Here is a 25641-nt window from a genome sequence, read left to right as displayed (position 1 = left end):
GAATATTCGAATATTCGTTTATTTAAATTAAGTTTAATGAGACGGACGTTATTTTTCAGTTATTATTCATTTTTGAACAAGCTTACACACAATAAGCTTGAACATTACACATTGTTTTTTGTAGCTGAAAACCTTTAACAATGCGTGCAAACAAACAAAAGTACAGATTAAAAGCAAAAAAACAAAAAAAGTGAACAAAGAAAAAACGTAAAGCAGCCTGCAGCAATTAGGCTATTGTACAGAATGCTTACACTTAACTTTGAAACTATTGTTTTTACATGTTCTTGTTAAGAAATACGGGCATGTAAACATGATCGGGGGAAAGTCGGCTCCTTAGTCTGTTAACAATAAGGCCGGCCGCAAAGAAAACGCGCTCTGACAGCACAGACGTTGGCGGGACTCACAAATAACGGTGTGCTAAGCGAATGAGTTTTGTGAAGCGCTTCGTGTTTTCGTTTCACCACTGAATGGGATCCTCATCTGGTGGAATACATGGCTCCAGCAAGAACTGTTCCCACTCGTCTCGGCTGGACTCTCTGTAATCATCGCTGAAGAACTGGCTCAGCCTTTTCCAACGAGTGGGCATTGCATCTTCTTCATTGTTGGTGACGGCGGCTGCATCCGCACCACTCGCATCAAGGAAAATGTTCTGATAATGTTCAAAAAAGTTTTCTTACTTCTCTCATGTTTTCATCGAGAAACCTGAGATGTTTGTGCCGAGGGTCTAGGGTAGACGCGAGAAGAGGAGTTTTCACTGCATTCTCCAAGTTAGCTGTGTTTATTCGTTGCTTGAGAAATGCCGCAACAATGTTCTTGAATTTGGTCACTTTCTGTGATTCTCCACGGCATATTTGAAGTACTGTAGAAGACAGCAGTTCTTATTCATTCATTAATTATTTTTTGCTTGCATACATCTTCAAATATGCCGTGGAGAATCACAGAAAGTGACCGAATAAGGTTTTATTGTGGACTTTTTTTAATTTATTTTTTATGGCAAGCAAAAATATAGCGAAATTCGAATATCATTTTTATTTATCGAATAATTAGAGCAGAACGAATATTCAAATGTTCGACTATCAGTGCACACCCCTACCACAGATGTGTAGCCAGAGACAATTGTCCTGCACACAGATTTCGAAATACTTCCACACAAATGACATGATAGCAAATGATTACAATGTAGTATGTGCATGCGGGCGCACTTCCGGAAAAATCGGCCGAGAAAAGACCGTAAACCGATCTATGGCCGGTCAACCAGTGCATCCCTAATTTACTTGAGCAAGAATACGCTGATATTGTGGAATATTATTACAATTTAAAATAGCCGTTTTCTAATGAATACATTTTAAAATGTAAGTTATTCCTGTGATCTGATATATTATATTTGCTGCTCAAGAAACATTTCCAATTATTATAAATGTTGAAAACAGATGTACTGCTATTTTCTTTGTAAATCATAATTCATTGTTTTTTTTCAGTATTTTTAATGAGTAGACCGTTGAAATCTTTGTAACATTATAAATGTCTTTAGTGTCACTTTTGAGCATTTTAAATGCATCCTTGCTAAGTATAAGTATTAATAAAAATAAAATAAATTCAGTCATTTTTTTATCACAGAACATCAGCGTAATGTAATCAGCATATAGTTCTTGGTGAGTATTGACACAGTGACAATGATCTAGGCAGTTGTGTTTTATTGGAGTACTTTAACTATTGGTCGTTGCTTGTTTGACTTCCTGTTCTGTGATTGGCTGACGCAGCGTGTGTTTCTGTCCAATAAGGGACAGGAAGGAGTCGGCAGGGGTCTGACCCGCGGTTGCATATGAACTCAACCCGTAGTTGTTCAGACTGAACTTTTTTTTTTCCTTCACCTGGTCATTTCACCTTCTGTTGGCGTGATTCTGTGGGTTCGGGAAGCACATCGACTCCCAAGTTTGGACGTACCTCATTCTTCTAGTTTCAGGTGAAGTGTGTGTTTGTGTGGGTGGGTGTGTGTGTGTGTTGTGTGTTGGTCATGTTGAGTTCTTGCCAAGTGATTTGAGATGGTTTGACTTTGTAGTCAACACCTTGATGAAGGGCAGGTTTTCAAGCAAAGGCGTCTACTAGCCAAGTCGGAGAAACTTGTTTATAGTACAATTGCTTTTGTCAGAATGTAGAGAACTTAGTATTTGCTGTTCTGAATGAGCAAGGATATTAAATGGTTTGTAGTATTTTAGCTCCAAGTCTCCACAGTATTTAACTCTGCGTTGTTTGTATGCAGACATGCATGAGTCTACAAGGGCTTCGTGCTGTGATTGTTTTACTCACTAAGTGAAGGCTGTTTCTCAGAATGATCCGACCCAGGGCAGTAAGAATAGAAGTGGGTGAGAGGTTAAAGGGGTAATGCGTCCTCGCAAGGTTTAACCTGAATCACATAGGCTAGCGGACTAAGGTGACTCATGGCATAATGCTGCTGCTAAGTTAGCTTGGGTTAGCTTGTTGCAAATGAAATTTGTAGTTTATACCGTTAATTTGAATATGATTATAATGTGTAGTTGGACCTGTTCAAAGTTCAGATCCTCAGTTTCTGTGACAAACTAATCAAATAAAAAACTTTCTTTATGTTCAACTAAAAATGTTGACAATCAGTGCACTGTAGGACTTACTGTTTTTTTTTATTCTGTACTTAGCAGAAATTTGGGGGAAGTGAGCTTAGAAGTCATGAAAATGTCGCAATGCAAAATATCTAGCCAACACTAGTTTAAGCTGTTGGTGTTAATTTTGCCCGGAAACCTGTTTTGTAAAATGTAGGTTGTAGGTTTAATGACAGTGACAGAGTGTTGATTTCTGTGAAGGTTTGTTGTTATATAAAAGCTAAGCTTGATGTGAGCTGAATCACAGATGAAGATAACCTTGCAGAACATCTGATCATTTAATCAGCTTGACCCTTCACCACTGACTGTTTCCCAGTAAAGATAGCGTGTCACAGTTCACTTTGATTACCAGATGATTGCTAAGATTCAATCAAAGGGGTTTCCACAATATTTCAAAACACTTGTCAGGATTTTACAGCTCAAATGTGCCAATACATTTTTTTTAACAGGACTGATTTTATGAATCTCTGAAGGGCAATAAGAAAGTTGCCTGTCAGACACAAACACATTTCTCATGTTTCTTTTGATCTTTTTGAAATTTCACATTACAGGTGCTCGTCATATAATTAGAGTATCATCAAGTTTATTTATTTCACTAATTCCATTCAAAAAGTGAAACTTGTATATTATATTCATTCATTACACACAGACTGATATATTTCAAATGTTTATTTCTTTAAATTTTGATGATTATAACTGACAACTAAAGAAAATCCCAAATTCAGTATCTCAGAAAATTACTTTACAATTACCAATACAAAGAAAGGATTTTTAGAAATCTTGGCCAACTGAAAAGTATGAGCATGTACAGCACTCAATACGTAGTTGGGGCTCCTTTTGCCTGAATTACTGCAGCAATGTAGCATGGCATGGAGTCGATCAGTCTGTGGCACTGCTCAGGTGTTATGAGAGCCCAGGTTGCTCTGATAGTGGCCTTCAGCTCTTCTGCATTGTTGGATCTGGCATATCGCATCTTCCTCTTCACAATACCCCATAGATTTTCTATGGGTTTAAGGTCAGGAGAGTATGCTGGCCAATTAAGAACAGGGATACCATGGTCCTTAAACCAGGTACTGGAAGCTTTGGTACTGTGTGCAGACTCTGGGACCCTGATATCCAAAGGAAATGCAAAATTTACTTTCATCAGAGAACATAACTTTGGAGCACTCAGCAGCAGTCCAGTCTTTTTTGTCTTTAGCCCAGGCAAGACGCTTCTGACGCTATCTGTTGTTCAAGAGTGGCTTGACACAAGGAATGCGACAGCTAAAACCCATGTCTTGCATACGTCTGTGCGTAGTGGTTCTGGAAGCACTGACTCCAGCTGCAGTCCACTCTTTGTGAATCTCCCCCACATTTTTGAATGGGTTTTGTTTCACAATCCTCTCCAGGGTGTGGTTATCCCTATTGCTTGAACACTTTTTTTTTCTACAACATCTTTTCCTTCCGTGACCTCTCTATTTATGTACTTGGACACAGAGCTCTGTGAACAGCCAGCCTATTTTGCAGTGACCTTTTGTATCTTGCCCTCCTTGTGCAAGGTGTCAATGGTCGTCTTTTGGAGAACTGTCAAGTCAGCGGTCTTCCCCATGATTGTGTAGCCTACAGAACTAGACTGAGAGAACATATAAGGGCTTTGCAGGTGTTTTGAGTTAATTAGCTGATTAGTGTTGCACCAGGTGTCTTCAATATTTAACCTTTTCACAATATTCTAATTTTCTGAGATACTGAATTTGGGATTTTCCTTAGTTGTCAGTTATAATCATCAAAATTAAAATAAACATTTGAAATATTTGATATGAATACAATATACAAGTAGTAAGACAACCTTATTTTTTGTTTTCTAAAAGTGCCATGAGTACCAATGTTTTTTTTTTTTTTTGTCCCCTGGTAAAACTACCTTTTGATCTGTTGAAGTTCCTTGGTATTATGTAGCACAATAGTGTCTACTTTAACCCCTATTGTCCTCCACAGATCGAGTTCACTGTAGTCATGCAGGCACACGAGCTGTTGAAGCAGCTGCGAATCCCTGAGCTGTCGGAGGTGAGGGACTATTTCCACAGAGTCTCCACAAACACCCTCCTCGGGATGGGTGCGTTCACCGCCGTCACAGCGTACTGGTTCGCCACCAGACCCAAAGCCCTCAAAGCACCCTGTGACCTGCGCATGCAGTCAGTAGAGCTGCCGGTAACACAATACTACATTAAGATGAACTCAAAGCCTGTCTTACTGCAATCAGAGATTTGATATAAAATATGTTTTCTTGTCGATCAGGGTGGAGAATTTGCTCGTCGAGCGGCTGTTTTAAATGGAGGACCGCTCTTGAGCCATTTCTACGAGGATGCCATGACCCTGTACGAGTGGTTTCACAGGGGTCTGAGGGAGTCAAGTATGCACTTTTAACTTTTATTTCAACCTTGAAGCAATAAATAAATGATCAAGTTGAACTTACTTGTATATCTAACTTTATATAATGATTTGGGTGATAATCTAGTTATATTTTACAATGAAATGCTGTGTCAACCCGTGGTTAAGTGGTCAGCATTAATACATCGCATGATGTTGAATATTCTGTATATAAACACCAAACTGAAAAATCGAATTGGTCTTTATGTGATATCTTTACATTTTCTCTCAGAAAATGGTCCCTGTCTTGGATCAAGAAAACCAAAGCAGCCGTATGAATGGCTTTCATACTCAGAGGTAGGATGACACTTCTGCATCCATGTCTGTTTCTGTTTTGATCAATGCTTTTGTAATAATGTAAGCTTTCTGATATTTTCACTAACCTCATCACTAAGATTCATTTTTATTTTTACAGTTTTGTATGTAAGCAATACATTTATCTTATATTTCCTATGTTAAAGGTATATTTCATCCAAAAATTTTAATTCTGTCATTGATTACGCACCCTCATGTCGCTCCAGACCCCTTAATTTTACGAAGCTACGAGAATACTTTTTGTGCTCCAAAAAAAAAAAAAAAAAAAAAAAGATTTTACACTAGTGCCATTTTGGAGAATATCCACTGAATGTAAATGGTGTATGAGGTTTTGTATCAGCTGCGCCATGTGAATTTTCTGCATTGTACGTAAGTTTTGATTGGATAGAAAACAACATATTCCCGTAGTGCAGCTGGATTATTTTAGCGATCTTCTTGCTACGTTTCTCGATGTTGATCGTGGTAGTCTATGCTTGCTGCCTATGCAGGGTCAGAGAGCTCTCAGATTTCATCAAAAATATCTTAATTTGTGAAATCCATCACAGAAAAACAGAAGTGTTTTAAGACATAAGAGTACACATGTAAAATGTCACAATGCAGACCTGTCCCATCTCTCACCCTGGTGCATGCCATCCGCCCATCTTTAATGTTGAGCTTTGAGATTTATTATAGCTCACATTTACTGTTCTCTTGGTTTAAAAGATAATAAGTTACCTGGTGCACTGGGTCATTTAATAAAAACTTTTCACAGGTTTTACAGCATGCTAGATGTAAATTATGAAGTAATTCATAGAGCGAGACATTGTTCTTTCAAAATGCCTAATCTGTGTGACGTGTAATCAGAGCGTCTGACACACACCTGTGGTGAAGCTGGTTTTGGATTTCAGACCTCTTAAGTGCAGGTTTCTTGTAGGTTGTTGGCGTGTTTGTGAAGGTTGCACTTACACAGGTGGTCAAACTATAAAACGGGCATGTGGGAACTTGTTTAACTGCTGACGCTGTCAGATGTACATTCCTTATGTTGTTGTCTTGTTAATAATCTACATAGATTGCACATTATACTGGCATGCACTGATAATCTTTAACATATGTGACCCTGGACCACAAAACCTTAAGTCTTAAGTGTCAATTGTTCGAAATTGAGATTTATACAACTTATGAAAGCTGAATAAATGGTTTGTTTGATCGGACAATATTTGACCGAGATACAACTTTTTGAAAATCTAGAATCTGAGGATGCAAAAAAAAAATCGAAATATTGAGAAAACCACCTTTAAAATTGTCCAAATGAATTCTGAGTGATGCATATTACTAATCAAAAATTAAGTTATGATATGTTTATGTTAGGAAATTTACAAAATATCTCCATGGAACATGATCTTTACTTATTATCCTAATGATTTTTGGCATAAAAGAAAAAATATATAATTTTGACCCATACAATGTTTTTTTGGGTATTGCTACAAATATACCCCAGCGACTTAAGACTGGTTTTGTGCTCCAGGGTCACATATTAAGTTCCCAATGGAAAAATTAATTTAAACTATTTAGAGAAATAATAATTTTCTTTAATATTTCCGCCATTCTTGTGCAAAGTGAACTGCAGAAGTCGTTTTCTGGTTTGGTTAAGTTATTTGTCATTTCCTCTTCATCAGGTGATTGAGCGAGCAGAGGATTTGGGATCCGCATTTTTGCACAAAGGACACTCGAAGGATGGAGATCCCTACATCGGCATCTTCTCTCAGAACAGACCAGAGGTCAGAGCTAATAAATGTGATTTATTGCCCAAATGCATCTTTACACTCGTCTTTAGATTTGAACCTGGTTTAACTTAATAATGCAATTCATCTTAAAGGAATAGTTTTTGAACATTGCAGAAGATTTCATAACTGAATTTAGAGAAATGTAGCATTACATCACTTGCTCACCAATGGATGCTCTGCAGTGAATGGGTGCCGTCAGAATGATAGTCCAAACAGCTGATAAAACATCACAATAATCCAAAAGTAATCCACACCACTCCAGTCCATTAACTAACGTCTTGTGACGGGAAAATTAGAATGTTTTTGAGAAACAAAATTATAATTTTTTTTTATATGAAACCATTTCTTCAGTCAAAAATATAGGTCCTCTATAAATAATATTGAGTTCTCCAGTAAAAAAAGTCTTCTCTGAATCAATATAGAAATATGCATAGAACAGAAGACAATAGGGAACCGTCCTTTTCACTGTAGGAAGCTTTATCATGGATTATTGATTTATACTTGTCCAGAAGAAACAGTTTCGAAGCTGAAAATAGATTAATTATGGATTTGTTTTTATCAGCTGTTTGGACTCTCATTCTGATGGCACCCACTGAAAGAGTTTTTCACTGCAGAGAGAAGTGATGTAATGCTACATTTATCCAAATTGTTTTTTATTTTGATACATATGTAAAAAAAAAATTATTATCCAGAAGCACAAGTTGAGTCTTTGTAGACCAATCACAGAAAAAACAGTTATAAATCATATTTTGCAATTCCGATTGGTACTGGTGCAAAACCTATACATTTCACCTTTAAAAGATCAAATTAATCTTTAATTTCAATTTAAATTGGAATGGCAACTTTAAAATCTCCCGTCTTGAGTTTTTGCTCTGTTTGGGACTCTAAATTTGTGAGCGACAGGTTACAGTGAATCAATGTGCAGTTCATCTTGTAACGTTTGAGATTCACTAATGTCAGAAATCTTTATCCAGTGGACGATTTCAGAGCTGGCCTGCTACACTTACTCTCTGATATCAGTTCCTCTGTATGACACCTTGGGCACAGAAGCCATAAGCTACATCCTCGAAAAAAGTATGTCAGTTTTTTTTTTACGCAGTTTTATCTTGAAATTAGTGTGTTTACATAAAGTTAGTTTGTTTATTAGTCACTGGTTTTAGTTTGCATGTAGATGTGTCATATAAGATGTCCCTGTTGTCTTTTTATTGATGTTTGATAGGTCATTATTAGGGTAAGAGATTCATAACCAAATATGAATGTAATTTTTTTTTATGACTGTTTTACTACATGCATTTGTGTGTGTTTTGCAGCCTGTATCTCTACAGTTGTATGTGATGTACCTGAGAAGGTCAAGCTGCTGTTGGACTGTGTTTCGGGCCGACAGCACTCAGTCAAAACCCTGATCCTCATTGAAAAGTTTGACACTGATTTGGTCAGCAGAGCACAGCAGTGTGGCATCGACATCATCAGTCTGAGAGATGCAGAGGTGAATAAACCGCAGATTGTCTGCTCAAATCTTTGCTTAACCCCAGCGAATGCGATCGATGTGTGTGTTTGTGTCTGGTGGGGTCTGTTTGTCTTTCTGTGCCCCGGATCATCTGCGGAAACTTGGTGGAAGAGCTCACTGGCACTTCAGCTGCTATTTAAAGTACATCCTTCCAGCCAAAAAAGTACCATGACACAGTTATGGAATTGGATGAACTATATGAATATTATATTCATGTACAATAATAATTATGTAAAAGAATGCCGTACAGCACCATATCCAATTTGTATTTATTTAAAAAAAAGATTTTCATTTTAATTTTCATTGTAACATTTTTGATTAAATGTTTAATTTAATATTATGTATTTATATTAAATTTTTATGATTCAAGTTCATTTAAATTTCATAATTATTTTTTCATTTTATTTTATGAATAGGTGCGTTTTGTTTATATGATTTATTTCGATATTTTATGTAATAGTTTATGATTAAATTTGTAGTAAATGTGTCGTTTATTACATATTTATTTTAATCGATTTATTTTATTATTTTGACTTTATGATTACATTTTTAGTCATTTTTTTTAGTTTAATATTACATGTTTATTTTAAAACTAGATTTCATAATCTAAGTTGCTTAAGTGTTTTTATATTTGTTTATATTTGATTGTTGTCAGTCACAGACACAAACCTCATTCACCTTGCAGTTTCTTCCTCTTTCACTGAACTTCCTTCGTCTCCATCATTTATTTTAATAAGTTTCCATTCCTTTGCAGAATATCGGCAAGGCTCATCGACAGAATCCTGTGGTTAGTACAGTTTTTTTACTTTTTACTTTAATAAAGTTTTTTACTTTATTTTATTTTTTTAATATATTTTATAATTATAAAATGTTTAGTTCTGGAAAAAGTCTGGATGCTACTTTTCTGTGCATTTATTATTTCTTAAAAAATCTGTATTTACAGCCCCCACAGCCTGATGACTTGGCTATTATTTGTTTTACAAGTGGAACCACAGGTATGATGTTTTAGTTTACTTCATTCTACGCACTAGCAACACGAAGATCCAAGTCCCAGAAAATGCACAAATTGACATCAATGTACATTTGGCTTCAATGCAATGTAATGTCTTATGGATAAAAGTGTCTGACCAATGCACTCCAAATTCTTGATTGTAGTATCTGTTTGAAAATAAATTGTGTAATGATGGACACAAGGTTTCTCGTTTGGTTTCTCACAAGGAAACCCTAAAGGAGCGATGCTCACCCACGGAAACATAGTGTCTAATGTTTCTGCCTTCATCAATGTCACAAAGGTAAATGCATTCTCAAATAAAAGCCCTATAATCACACAACACTTCTAATACATTTGTAAAGCAGGATGCAAATGTTTAACCGCTTATTAAACAGTAATTTGTAATGTTTCTGATGGTCATATTTGCAGCCCACTTGCCCCATCAGTCCTCGGGACACACACATCTCTTACCTGCCCCTGGCACACATGTTTGAGAGAGTCGTACAGGTCTGTGATGAGTGCTTTTAAGTTAGTTGAGTGTTTTAATAAACGCGTTATTAATGGTTTAAAAACAGCTCATGTCTGTTCATGTGGACTGATGCTGTTTCCTCACTCTCAGGGTGTGATGCTGATGCACGGCGGACGTATCGGATACTTCCAGGGTGACATCCGAATTCTGATGGATGACCTCACGGCCCTGAAGCCCACCGTGTTCCCTGTGGTTCCTCGTCTGCTGAACCGCATGTTTGACAAGGTGAGCATACAGATGTGGCCTTTTTATTAGTATAAGAGCTGTAGGCCTGCGAGTGACCTGCAGAAAACAGGAATGTGTAAATCAGAGGGAAAAATGACGCTGATCCACACTCCTGAACTCCACCTCTGCGAATGCTGTGAGTTTGGGTTGCTTGTAACGTCCATTTGAAAATGCAGAACTCGGCATTTATCTTCCCATATTTGTACTGAAATCCTTTATGAAACTGTTATTAACTAAAGAGACTCTTTAATCTCTCCCTGCGGTTTCTGACCAAAATAGAAGGTCAATAGATTCAAGATTTAATCTTTAGTGTCGTAGTTTAATGTTTGTTTACAAATGTATATTGTAATTTTGTTTTTGTAAAATAAAACAAAAAAATAAATATTATTATTCATATTATTAATTCTATTAAATACTAATATTGTTTAATTTTACAAATAGTATTATTGCAATTGCTTGCAATAATTATTTAATGATAAAATGGTCATTTTTATTAATAATAATAATAATAATAATAATAATAATAAAGTAATTGTAAATATTGCAATTGTGATGTATTGATTTATTGATTTTAATTTGTATAATTAAAATAATAAAATAAGTTACTCTAATAACAGTATTATTATTACTATTATTATTATTATTATTAAAAACTAATTGTATTTAATAGTAAAAAAGTTTGTTGCAATATTTTTTGTTTTATTTAGTTTTATTATTCAAATATAAAAAAATATATATTTTAATAATAACAATTTGCCATTATTAATATATATTTTTTATTAATAAATACCCCTTTTTATAGTGCAGTAGTTTTAAGGCAATTGTAATATATTTATTTACATTTGTATAATTAATAATAATAAAATATTTTTAGTAATAATAAAAGTAATAACAATTTGTTGTTGTTGTTAATTATTATGTTTTTTTATTTTATTGTGAAATAGTAGTACTAGAAAAATAGTAATGTAGTTCATTGATTTAAAATTAAACTTATTTTGAATAATAATATTATTATTATTATTTATCATTATTTGTAGTAGTGGTAGTACTAATACTTAACTGATCATATGCCTAAATACATGCAAAGCATGTAGTAACCATTCATAACTGTATTACTGTATGATCTGTGTCCCCTCATTCATGTCTTTCCCCTCGTAGTGTCCCCATGTTAGATGCTGTAGTGTAGTAGTAATGTAGTGAAACCCTCTCGCAGATCTACGGACAGGCCAACAGTTCCCTGAAGAGACGCATCCTGGAGTTTGCGTTCAGGAGGAAAGAGAACGAGATGAAGAGCGGCATCATGAGGAGAGACAGTGTGTGGGACAAGATCATCTTCAAGAAAGTCCAGGTGATCATTGACCTGAGAATGTGCTTGCTGTGTCTTCTGTGCTGACAGAATTAGAAAGAGTTGTAGTGTTTTATTGTAGTAATGGGTCTGTGCTGCCCCCTGTAGGCCAGTGTTGGAGGACAGGTTCGAATGATGATAACTGGAGCAGCTCCCATTTCAGCTCCTGTTCTCACCTTCCTGCGAGCTGCGCTGGGCTGCAATGTACAGTTTGATCACCTAAACACATACATTAAGACTCATTCCACCATATCTTATACTGCTGGCTGTGAAGTAAATGTTGTTTCCTTGCAGTTTTATGAAGGATACGGTCAGACTGAATGCACTGCGGGGAGCACAGTTACACTACCAGGAGACTGGACTGCGGGTAACACACACACACACACACACACACACTGAAGCATGTGCAGTTATTAACACAGGTGCATGTTAATGTTGACTGGTTTATGGTGTCGTTGCAGGTCATGTTGGAGCTCCTCTGTCCTGTAATGACATCAAACTAGTGGATGTGGCAGAGATGAACTATTATGCCACTAAAGGCGAGGGAGAGGTGTGTGTGTGTGTTGTTTTAATATAAATGAGATTCTATTGTTGTTATTTTATGTAGTCATTCTATTATACGTACTGACCTTTAATGTATTAAAGATTAAGATTTGTAATTTTTTTTTATATATGTAGTGCTGTCAAATGATTAATTGCATCCAAAATGAAAGTTTATGTTTATGTGATATATGTGGCTACTGTGTATATTTATTATGCATATACAGTACAGACCAAAAGTTTGGACACACCTTCTCATTCAAAGAGTTTTCTTTATTTTCATGACTATGACACACTGAAGGCATCAAAACTATGAATTAACACATGTGGAATTATATATGGAATTATATACATAACAAAAAAGTGTGAAACAACTGAAAATGTTATTCTAGGTTCTTCAAAGTAGCCACCTTTTGCTTTGATTACTGCTTTGCACACTCTTGGCATTCTCTTGATGAGCTTCAAGAGGTAGTCACCTGAAATGGTCTTCCAACAGTCTTGAAGGAGTTCCCAGAGATGCTTAGCACTTGTTGGCCCTTTTGCCTTCTGTCTGCGGTCCAGCTCACCCCTAAACCATCTCGATTGGGTTCAGGTCCGGTGACTGTGGAGGCCAGGTCATCTGGCGCAGCACCCCATCACTCTCCTTCTTGGTCAAATAGCCCTTGATGCCTTCAGTGTGAATCTACAATTTTCATAGTCATGAAAATAAAGAAAACTCATGTTTATAGATTAAATATATTTATATATAATCTAAAATATAAGAATATAAATATTTGTACATGTAAATATTTTCAGTATAAACTGTGTGTGTGTTTATATTAATAATAAATATACACACCTTATGTAAACAAAACTTTTATTTTGGATGCCATTAATCGCGATTAATCATTTACTGTTTTTAAATTTAATTAAAATTAAAATTTAATTTAATGTGGTGGAACGAGGTAATGTGAGAAATAAATTAAAAGTTTTGCAGTTGTATTAAGTTTTTTTTGTTAATGCTTTGGGAAAAAAAGACACCATTATAGTTTTTAATATTTTTGGTTTTTATTTTTCCTGTTTTAACATTAATTTGAAAGTTTTTGCGATTTTATTTTTTTATTTATTATTATTATTTTAAATATATCTCGTTTTTATTTTTTTTATTGATTTCAGTTTGCTTACTACTTTAGTACTTAAAAAAAATAATAATTTAAATGTACAAAATTATTTATCTAAAAAAGGAAGTAACTGATTTTCTAAAGAACTTTATTTCAGTTAATTTATTTCATTGAAGGTTTATTTTGCATCAAATAATAAAAGAATTTTTAACATGGTTTAGCTTGAGTTAACAGGAATAACCTTGATGTGTGTGTATGTGTTATTAGATGTGTTATTTGACTGCTGTTGTTTCTGGCAGGTGTGTGTGAGGGGTCCTAATGTTTTTAAGGGGTATCTGAAAGACCCTGAGAAGACGAAGGAGGCTCTTGATGAAGATGGTTGGGTTCACACTGGAGACATTGGCAGGTGGCTGCCGGTAAGAGAGGTTTAATAGAGGACCTTCATTCTGTGTTCACAGGCAAATTTTAATCTAATTTAGAAAATGAAGAATTGAGATACTCTGGTGCATTACAAATAATAAAACATGATACAGCTAATTAAATGTGTACATGTGGAATTAAAACTACTCAAGTTTGAGTTTTTACAATGTTTAGTCTCTTCTACTCACCAAGGCTGCATTTATTTGACCAGTGTGTATGTTCATGAATGTTCATATTTCAAATAACTATTTAGCTACTTGTTCTTTTAGCAGATCAGGTTTAATTCATGTCAAATATGCCATTATTTAAATGGACCATTTTTGTTTTTAGTTTGATAGTTCTATTAATTCATAGTTTTCAGTGATTAGTGGAAGAATCAGACTGATCGTACTTGACCACCACATGTTTTTTGTTTTGCAGAATGGCACTCTAAAGATTGTGGACCGGAAGAAGCACATTTTTAAGCTGGCTCAGGGTGAATACATCGCTCCAGAGAAGATCGAGAACATTTACATCAGGAGCGAAGCTGTGGCGCAGGCTTTCGTTCATGGAGACAGTCTGCAGGTGAGGAGAGAGAGAACAACACGCAGATGGAGGCGTTACAGGACAAGTCTTCATTATTTCTTGTTCTCTCATTTTCTCCACAGGCCTGTCTGGTAGCCATCATTGTACCTGATCCAGACTTTCTGCCCGGCTGGGCCAAGAAGAGAGGCATAGAGGGCTCGTATGAAGAACTGTGCAAAAATAAGGTAAAGACAGATCTGCCATGTGCATTTTTATTCACTTCACCACTTTTCAGAGAGTTGCATGCTTGGGTATATTTGGGTCTAAAATAAAATGCATATATCTAACAAGTCACAAAGTTTGAGAGAAAAATAATGTTTTATGTTTTTTTCTAGGAGGTGAAGAAAGCCATTCTGGAAGATATTGTAAAATTGGGTAAAGAAAGTGGCCTGAAGTCTTTTGAACAGGTGATGTTCGTCTTGATAGACTCAAAAAATATTAATTTCCATTCATTTGGATTATACAGTTTTAACTTAAACTAATAAACTTTATGTGTGCTGCATATTTTTGAATTATATATAAATGAAACTAGTAAGAACCAAGTATGATTTCTGCACTCCAAACAATCATGACATAGTTTATTATTAATTATTTGCATTTGATTTTATTTAAATAATCATATTTTCAAAATGCATGCACAAATTGTGCTTTGAATTACCACAAATATTTTCATTGGGAAAATAATTATGTATGTTTATTTAAGAAGTATGTATAAGGCTAAAGTATGGAACAAGCAATATTCATTTAGTTAAGATGTATATGAGAGCTGAACAAATTTGATTTATTAATAATAAACATAGAACCTAGTTATTTATGGAAGCACATGGGTAGCGATATTCAATTTGCAATGTAATATGCAAAATGCCAATGCAATATGTAAAATGACAGTGCATTTCTGTATTTACATTTTCATTTTCCAATACATTTGTGCAACGTTTGGTGCAAAATTAAAATTAAATTACATGATTTTCATTTGCCATTTCATACACCAGTTTTAATATGTAAAATGAAAACTAATTTTAACGCTTTATAAGTTGCAAAATTAAAATGAAAATGTATTACAGAAATTATTAGATATGTATAACATGTTCAAGCAAAAACTGTGGCAAAATTATAATTTAAATGCTATTTTTCTTAAATGCATTAACACTCACAGTCAAGACACTTACAATTGCATTTTCATTCAGTGTCCCGCAATGAATGTAGCAAAATTCAATGTGCACACTGAAAATGCATTCCGAGCCGATCACGTCTCCGCCCCCTCCCGACACGTCAATCACTGCGTGAACAAGGCGGGGCTTGTAGAAGGTCTGAGACTCAAATCTCAAGAAGAGGATTCAAGTGAGAGAACATGGACAAGACCGTTGGTCCGTGTACGTTTTGATCATTTCGGTTTATGGCTTCAATATTTCATTCGCACTTGTGGGCGGCGCTGAAACGCTGCTTTCATCTGATTGGTCGAATCGCTCCACCCTCAACTCTGTCATTCTTTCAGGCAGAATAAGAGTCAGTGCGAGTGAACCACCGCTTGCTGTTAATTAGCGTAATATTTGAATCAGATGTAGCTGGGCACATAATTCGTGCTGCTGAGACCTGCAAATTATTTCTAGGTTGTAGTATTGTATGAATATTGTCCCACTGATAAATACAGTGCAAATAGTTCTGTCTCTTTGGAAAAAAGTGAAGTGGAAATAAAAATCAATAATAGACTGGACAGTTCCATGTCTGTAACATTTACCACTCTCATCTTTTAAGTCATAAGGCACTAGGTATGTGTGTGTGACATTAATAAATAATTGTAAAAATGAATATAGTTACATTTCTAAAAAGAAAAATATTAAAATTAGCTCTATGCTGCTCAGTGCTCCTGTAGCCTACCCCCGAGCGCCCTCTCGTGGCTGTAGACGGTAATGTTTTCTCTTGGTTCTGAATAAATGCGATTTATATGTTTTTTTCCTCGTCATGACGTGTTTTTGGACTGATGCAACGTATACCGAAAAATACGGGTAACATTATTATTATTATTTATTATGAGAGTAATTGACACAGAATAGAACTATAATGTTTCACCAAATTCAGCTCAGATCTTCAGACTCGTCTGACTCGTGTTGTTGTGTTACTGGCCAGACTTACCTTCCCAAAAAATCCTATTTAATTTTATTTCATAAATTTAACTATATTTATTTCCACTTCACTGTTATCCAAGGAGACAGAACTATTTGCACTGTTTATATCAGTGGGACAATATTTATACAATACTATAACCTAGAAATAATTTAACGGGGTCTCTTGCAAGTCGCAGCAGCATGAATTATGTGGCCAGCATCATCTGATTCAAATATTATGCTAATTAACAGTGAGCGGTGGTTTCAGACATTACAGTGCTTCACTCGCACTGACTCTTATTCTGCCTGAAAGAATGAAAAGACCGAGTTGAGGGTGGAGCGATTCGACCAATCAGATGAAAGGAGCGTTTCAGCCCCGCCCACAAGTGCGAATGAAATATTGAAGCCATAAACCGAAATGATCAAAACGTACACGGACCAACGGTCTTGTCCATGTTCTCTCACTTGAATCCTCTTCATGAGATTTGAGTCTCTTGACCTTCTGCAAGCCCTGCCTTGTTCACGCAGTGATTGACGTGTCGGGAGGGGGCGGACACGTGATCGGCTCGGAATGCATTTTCAATGTGCACATTGAATTTTGCTACATTCATTGCGGGATATTGAATGAAAATGCAATCGTAAGTGTCTTGACTGAGTGTTAATGCATTTAAGAAAAATAGCATAATAGCATGATAATTTTGCCACAGTTTTTGCTTGAACATGTTATACATATCTAATCATTTCTGTAATACATTTTCATTTTAATTTTGCAACTTATAAAGCATTAAAATTAGTTTTCATTTTACATATTAAAACTGTTGTATAAAATGCCAAATGAAAATTATTTAATTTTCATTTTCATTTTGCACCAAACGTTGCACAAATGTATTGGAAAATGTAAATGTAAATACAGAAATGCATTGCCATTTTACATATTGCATTGTCATTTTGCATATTACATTGCAAATTGAATATTGCTACCCATGTGCTTCCATAGTTATTGTGTATTTACAATGTAATGGTACTAAGTTTTTTTTAGTACTATTACAGAAATTTGACTGGTTTCACTAAAGTGTGACTGGCAAACATGCATCACATTAAAGGCCAGTTTAATAACATTTCTATCGTTAAAATAGTACTGTCAGGATTTACTAAAGACATGCAGTGACGAATTAGCACTGAAAAGGAGTGGACCGCTATTTTTGCGCCTGACCTTATTGAATATGCATTTTTAGGAGTTTCTCTTTCAGACAGAAAAGTTATGGGAGGAGGGTTTTCAAATGAATCAAGCAACACGTTTTACTAACGTTTACGCTCGTCAAATTACTAGTATTTGCTTCATTAGTTAACACCCAAAAGAAGCAGGTCTTAAACTATTTTAAGCTTGAAATGGCTGCAATTGTTGCTAGAGGAGGCATCGCAGAGAACAGAGTGCGTGGTAGAAGGGAGAGGATTTCTTCCACATGTATCAATTTATTTTTAATGCCAGAAGAACACTTTATCTGAACATATCGTCTGCCAAGCCATGTTATTTTTTTATTAATTTGCTTCAAGAAATAAAAGATTACTTTGAAAGCTCAACTATTAAAACTTCTAGCAAATCATAATTTTCTGGCCTCAGGTTCCTTTCAACGTACTGTGGCTTATTTATTTATTTGTTTATTTGCGACTATGCTAACTTGTGCTGCGCTTGGTATATTGCATTGGTCGATATGTAAATGAGATCGCATCGGTGTTCTTTAATTTGCTTTTTATTAGTAAATCACCCGCAGTCATTTTCACACCCATCAGCGCTGTTTTGCAATTGCGCTCCTGTGCAAATTTGCCCCGTTTAGTAAAACTGGCCTTAACTTTATTAGGATGGAAGTTTGTATATGCATTTCAAATATATAAATCTTAAATTTAGGTCTTAATATTTTAAGAGCATTAAAATGCAATAAAGAAATGATTTAATAAATGATGGCTGATTTTTCATCATCTTCTCTTCTCAGGTGAAGGACATTGCTCTCCACACTGAGATGTTCTCCATCCAGAACGGCCTCCTGACGCCCACCCTGAAAGCCAAACGTGCTGACCTCAGGAACTGCTTCAGGAAACTGATCGATGAGCTTTACACCAACATCAAAATGTAAAGCAGAGGACGTGTAACAGAGCTGATCTGGGTCCCATGACTGAAAAGACCTAGTTCAAAACAAGAGGCCTGAGAGAGCTTGTTGTCAACTGATGTAGCATCAGTTTTATGTCTTTCAGATTACGATTATAAACCCTAGATCAGCTGTGTTTCTCGACTCGACTTCAGCTTTAAACATCCTGCCTCAGGAAAACGTCCCTACATTGACACCATCATTTTTGCCTTTGACTATTTTAGGAGAAAGGGAAGAGAAATCCACGTGCAAAAACAACATAATGCTGTTATTGAGGACAAAATAATATTCCTCTTTTATTTAAGTGCATTTTTTTCTAATGAGATGATGCAGATAAACCAAACATGCTATTGTGCTTAAATTTGCTAAAAATGTACTCATCCTCACTCCAAGATGAAGGTGAAATTTAGCATTACATCACTTGCTCACCAATGGATCCTCTGCAGTGAATGGGTGCCGTCAGAATGAGAGTCCAAACAGCTGATAAACGCATCACAATAATCCACACAGGGTTCCCACGCTTCCTGAAAGTACTCGGATATCAGAGACATTAATTCAAGGCCTGGAAGGTACTTGAAAACAAATAAAGTTCCCTGAAAGTACTTGAAATAAATTTGTAATGAAATTATTTAGTAGAATGGTGCTATTTCAAAAATCTTCCTATATGTGCTGTCAAAGGCTAAACGAAACCGTGCTAATGATTAAGGTGGAGATGTTGATTTAATACAACAGTTAATTAAACAAGAAGTTAATATTAGCAGTTTCGATTCTCTGTATGTACTGTACATGTGGAAGAATTGAAAATAAAGCAGACTTGACTTGATATTAAGTGATATTGCATTATCTTAACACTATTGCCTAATTTTGCTGTATTTCTTCAACAAAAATAGTTACAAAAATAAACAAAGTTACAGCTGAACTGCTGCGCATCTCCATTCAAGCAGCGTTGTTTCATTTATGTAAGAATCGTTTTTAAACGAATCTGATTCAATTACCTATTCATAGAGACAGACACTGGCTTCTTTCCTGAATGAATCCGCTGTTCAAACGAATCAATTGAATGAAAGATTCAGTGATAAAATCAGGGACTTGCCGCCACCTACTGGCAGTTTTACTTTCATTTAATCTTTTCTGTTATTTAAATCATCTAATATTTATATATTCAAAATGTTATATTTAAAACTTTAACCTAATGAATTTAATTGCACTCATGTGACCGCTGAGCCTCATTAAACCCTCTGACAATACACCTACAAGCCACTTTTTCTCTGCCACCTCTAGTTCAAATTATGTTTTAAAAAAAAACGATTTCATTTGATTGTTAACTTATTCATATTCTAGTCGTTTTTTTTCTGCTGTTTTAATTTGAAAATTTTAAATGGCTTATAAATATATATTTTTGAATTTGACTAATACTTAATAAAATGAGAAAAATGCCATTACTAAGGTATTGGTACATCACTTTAAGGAGTCAAGTATCATCTCGTAATGGGAGTGTTTGATTATTGACTGTTGAACTTTTTGACTGTGCTCCAATTTTTTTTTTTTTTTTTAATTAGGAGCACAAGTGAGCAAGTGTAGTTCCCTGTTTAACCACTGTTTATTAATTGAAAAATATTTTACAAGAATTACAGCAAAAACCAGTTTGATGCAAGTCAAATATCAATATTTGAGAACTTCAGAATTCCTTTGAACACGACTGCTCAAAACAGTCTAAATTTATGAAACCTACACATTCAAAACCTCATTACTCTGAAATGTTTAATGTAAATGTTAAGTGTAAGTGAAATGTTAGTACTGTAAGAGGTCTTTCATGATGCTACATATGCATTTTATCAGCTGTTTGGGCGCTCATTCTGACGGCACCCATTCACTGCAGAGGATCCATTGCTGAACAAGTCATGTAATGCATTACGCCAAATCTGTTCTTATGAAAAAACACTCGTCTAATCTTGGATGGCTTATGTACATTTTAAGAAAACTATTCCTTTAATACAGCAAACCTTCATTTTTAAGTTTGTGGCCTTTCTCGAAAATATTTTTTAAACTACTGCTTCATTGGCAGTAGCTACATTGAGTATGTGTGTGTTTGGGAAATATCATGTACAGTCTCAGGGAAAATGTGCCTTATTTATGGACATCAGCTGCATCGAGTGTTGTTGATGAACGGGGGGAAATGCACACATGCAAAAATAAAATAAATAAAAAGCTAATAATTTTGTACTGTACCTCACGATCAACATGAAGGGAGAAGCACACACTCCACACTAGATGGAGAGTGGGAAATATTTCATTATTTTGTCTTCCATTAGATATTTTAATGTTCTGAAGCCTTTGACTCTTTATTAACACGATGGACATAAAAAAAAAAAAAAAGGAAAGTTTGGCATTTTAGGAAAGCAACTGTTATTGGTCCTTTATTCAAGAAACACTAGCAAAGCAAATTTTTGTTTAGCTAAATTTTCTATTTAATTCTATATATTTGTATAGAACTCATTCTTATGCAGCTTTACGAAGAATAGTGCCTTTCAAAACGTGTGCAAATGGTTCATAAATCCATTTTTATGCATGATCTACTCAAATAAGTTTTGCTTGTTTCTCATGAATAAGGTCCGTTGAGTTTAAACGCAGCCTGTGTGATTACAATATGTTCCTATATAAGCTATATGCTGTCTATATGATGCTTTCCTCACCTTTAATGTTGACTTTAAGACAGCTTGCATTCTCATCTAATTTGGTTGGCTATGTGTGTGAAGGCTTTGAATGGCAGATGTTTTCAGGTGTAATATTATGGATGTCTCATATCATTATGCTGTAACATCGTTGCAGAATACAGGAGCTTTCCACATGTGTCCTTATGTTTCATTGATGGCTGCTGCTTCATGTTCACAGTAACTGTGTGTTTATTATGCACAGGTTGTTTTTATTGTTTGTTTTATTCAAGCTGTATCTTTGTGTGTGAAATGACCTGTGGATAAGCCAAAGCAACTGTTGTGTGTGTGACAAACTAAAGTGCATTCTTATAATGACTCAGTTGTACTAAAATACATTATCATGACAATAATGATAAATATAGATTTTCCATGTAAGAGATATAAGAGAAATAAATATGATTTATGGATGTTCAAGAGTTGGTTAATGCTGTTTTTTATTCAGGGCTGTGAAAATTAAATGTAGATAATCATGTGACTAAAACCATTTATTTCATATGTTTTTTCCACTTTCTGTTAGAACTGCATAGAATGAAACAATTAAAAATGTCATTTAGTAAATATATTTAATATATTTAGTAATTTAATATATTTAAATATATTTGTTGAAATTGTGGATTTAAATGTATTTAATAGTTATGTATTTTAGTTAAGTATATATGTATATATATAAACTTATTTTTTTATGTTATTGTTTATCAAGAATATTATTATTTTATATTTCTATAGGCTAAAAAAGAGACAAGACATGCAATTTATTTCATGGGATAATCTGAGTTATGTTTAAAATACTTGTACTAAATTAAATGTGCTTATTCATTAGTTTGTTTATTATAATAATTAGTATTATTGTATTATTACTGCATTTAAATACAAAATTGAATAAATGTATATAAAAATATATAATTATTTAAAAATAATTTATTAATTTCAATATTAATTTGTGAGAAAAAAACTGTGATGATTGATACTGATTGATAATTGATAGTGGTATAATTGAGATACTATAATAGTTTTTTATTTTTATATATTTGTTTTTATTTTTATATTATTTTAATTTTAAAGTAATTTTTAGTTTTTTTAATGTATTTCTATGTTACTTTTTTGCAACTTAAGTTATTTTAGTACATCAAGTTTAGGCATTTAAGGCATAAAATTGTTTTTTGAAATATGTAATTTATTTTATTTCAAGTAATTATTATTTTTTAATGGTATTAATATTTTAGTTATAATATATAATATAATATATATAATCTAAAATAACCATCTATATCAGAGGGTATGTTTGCAATGGCATTCTGTCACACTTCATTATATAATTTTTTTAAATATTCATTCTTATTTTGTGGAAAAACTGTATGTGACAGGATGTTTTACTGATATATTTGATATTTTTTAACTAAACAAAATAAGGTCCAAACAGCATAATGTATGTATGCATAAACTAATGGCAAAACTAAAATGTGAGTAATCCGGTCTGCTGCTTGTTTCAGGTTTGGACCTCCCATGATCCACCTCCTCCGATGGCTTTGAGAGCTCCAGGCCAGATCCATTACCCTTCCCAGGATCCTCAGCGCATTGGAGCGATTGATGGACTCCTCACGTGGACTAGTAAAGATACTGATGTGTGAAGGTGATGTCATCAGAGAAGATGAGTGTTTGACAGGTACACAATGGTATGGTCATGTGATTGGGGATGCTATTGTGAGTGCAGTGCCACATCTTCATTCCTCAGTCACATCTTATATACCGTACAGACACAGAACAACAACAAATAGGCCCTTGTTATTAAAGTTTAACCATCTAACTTCAGACACAAACTCTCTGCCTCATCGTTATCATAAGTCAAAGTGTTCTAAACATCATCAGAACGCTAACTTGAGTTTACATTGAAAACAAAGAGCTGTTTAGGAATTTTTGCAGTTTGACATGAAAATTTTTACCTGTTTTCCCCCAAATTGTAATTACAGTTATGCAAAAAATAAAATTTCACATTAAAGTAAATATAATGAGTTTCTCTATTACGGTAGATTACTGACAATTTGGGTGGATAATTAGTGCTTAATTCATGCAAATGTTTGTGGTCCTATACATTAGGCTTTATTTATTATTGTTATCTTTTTCTTTTTTTTTTTATATTTGCTTAATTTGAATTGTTTTTGTACAGATTTTGTGAGATCCACACACCCACCCCATTCACTCTTACATCTAGAGATTTAACATAATTAAATGTAGTGTCTATTTAAAGGATGCAAATATTTTTTTAAGTAAGTTATAGTTGGATAGCCACTGTCTTGCTTCTCTTAAGGGAAAAAAGAACTAGACAATTTTTAAATCTAATATTTCTCAGTTTTTCTTTGTGTTCTGAAGCATTTTTTTTATGAACTGTCAGTTCAGGTTTCTTCTGTTGTAGCATGAAAACAGAAATTCAAAAACAACAAGTAATTTTTATTGAAAGCCTCCCGTTACCATTTTTTTGTGAACATTAAACTAGCCATCATTAAACGTACAGTCTTTTTTTTTTTTTTTTTTTTTTTTAAGAAACTTAGCGGCTCGAAAAGTATTTAGACTCTTTTGCATTAGACACAACATATTAGAGCAAGTGCTTTTTATTTTAAGACGAACAAACACATTTTACAAGAAAAACATTTGACAAAAAAGAGTTCAATGCAATATCAATATCATAAATATTTTCCATGTGCTTAAAGTGTCTAAATACATTTTAGGGGCCCCTGCTGCACACTTGAAACACTACCGTGAACACATGTCTACAATTATGAAGTCAAAGGCTATTATAAATACTTATAAGATTTAGACTGAGTTCTTATTGTATAGCAGTGTTAAAGGAATAGTTCATCCAAAAAGACAATTTACTGAAGATTTACTCAGATGTTTGGACTCTTATTCTGATCGCACCCATTCACTGCAGAGGATCCACTGGTGAGCAGGTGATGTATTGCTACATTTCTCCAAATATGTTCCCATGAATTAACAAACTCATCTACATCTTTGGATGGATAAAACTTTTAGCAAGTTGTTATTTTTGGCTAAACTATTCCTTTAAGGGTTAAGGAGAACAACCTTCATCCAACACTGAGCTAAAACCATCTCTTCATCCTAATCCTCTTTATTCTGATGTTTAATTTTGGTTTTCCAGCTGCTCTTATCTGGCCTTTCACCTGCAGGGAACAGAATGGGATGGCCTGAAAGTGCAAGCGCAGGTCTTTACGGCGTGACAGTCTTTTCCTCTTAACGTTACAGGTGTGGCTCAGCGCCGAGCTCACAGGTCATTCGACTCGGGCGAGTAGCCCATGCCCCATCCCCGCGGGGCTCTGTTGAAGTTGCGTCGTTTGGACATGGTGGCCAAGGTCATGCCAGAAAGATTTGGAGTCTCCAGAGCTTCAAAGCCCATCACAGGAATCACCCTGTGACTACACACAGGTCCTCCAAATGGCACTGCAGCTCTAAAACAAAAACCACATGAAGAAGAGATGAACTGAATCTGCAAGTGCTCTCACGAACCATTGCAGTATTGAGTATTCAGTGCAGTGTACTTCTAATGTTAGACTTATTATTATTACAGTTATGTATTTTTATTATAGTTTTCATTTCTGTTGATTAATCACGATTAATTGCATCCAAAATAAGTTTTTGTTTACATAATGTGTGTACTCTGTATATTTATTATGTGTATGTATATGTATATATACACACACACACACACACACACACACACACACACACACACACATACAGTATATATATTGAAAATATTTACATGTATTTGTATACATGTATTGTAATTTTCATTGATTTATTTTTATATTTTCTTATATATTTATATTTATATATTACTATTTACAGCAGGGATGGGCAAACATTTGAAAAGCCAGTCATGTAAAGATTTCTTTCAGTGTCTGATGTTAAAACTATCTTCAGCCAGGAGAGGGCGCTAGTTTCCAGCCGCTCTCCGTATTAATTTCAGCAACGTGCACTCTAATGTACACATTCACTAACATAAGCAAATAATAAATGAAAACCTGACCACGACAACAGTATTTTCCACTCAAGATACCAAGTTCAAGGGGATACCCATATGTTTGGATAGTTTGGAAATCTGTATTTTATTTTTTAAATGGCCATCACACAAGTGCTCAAAAACTGTAGCAGATGGTTATCACTTAATCTCTGAGGTTAAACATCAAGACACGCGAACAGCTCTGTTATTGAACATCCATTTATTCTTATTCTCCCCAATCCCCCCGTATATCCTTTTCTGCACAGGAGTGCCCTCTAGTGTTCTGTCGGTTACACTACATCCCCCCCTTTTAGTCTCAACATTTATT

At 34.6% G+C, this 25641-nt stretch overlaps 2 protein-coding genes across 2 annotated transcripts in view; one reads left to right on the top strand and one right to left on the bottom strand.

The window, feature by feature from the left end:
• Nucleotides 1-1802: 1802 nt before the first annotated feature.
• acsl1b (acyl-CoA synthetase long chain family member 1b) lies at nt 1803-19848 on the top strand. The gene is made up of 21 exons (XM_059516250.1): nt 1803-1963; nt 4605-4817; nt 4905-5019; nt 5269-5333; nt 7007-7108; nt 8089-8188; nt 8425-8600; nt 9376-9408; nt 9565-9616; nt 9840-9913; nt 10042-10119; nt 10232-10366; nt 11580-11714; nt 11820-11915; nt 12006-12078; nt 12173-12261; nt 13651-13767; nt 14192-14335; nt 14419-14520; nt 14671-14742; nt 18432-19848. Exons 2-21 carry the CDS (start codon nt 4623-4625, stop codon nt 18570-18572), a joined length of 2094 nt encoding a protein of 697 aa, XP_059372233.1. The 5' UTR covers nt 1803-1963; nt 4605-4622; the 3' UTR covers nt 18573-19848.
• A 4150-nt stretch (nt 19849-23998) lies between these two features.
• The window catches only part of myoz3a (myozenin 3a), a 21019-nt gene continuing 19376 nt past the window's right edge, over nt 23999-25641 (bottom strand). Inside the window, exon 6 of the mRNA XM_059516783.1 lies at nt 23999-24759. Coding sequence (XP_059372766.1) covers nt 24576-24759 — 184 coding nt within the window. The 3' untranslated portion in view covers nt 23999-24575. The remainder of the gene's footprint in view (nt 24760-25641) is intronic.

This window comes from Carassius carassius, chromosome 29, assembly GCF_963082965.1.
Source record: "Carassius carassius chromosome 29, fCarCar2.1, whole genome shotgun sequence".
NCBI lineage: Eukaryota > Metazoa > Chordata > Actinopteri > Cypriniformes > Cyprinidae > Carassius > Carassius carassius.
The sequence above is the reverse complement of the archived record's forward strand: the minus strand, read 5'-3'. Positions and strand labels throughout refer to the sequence as shown.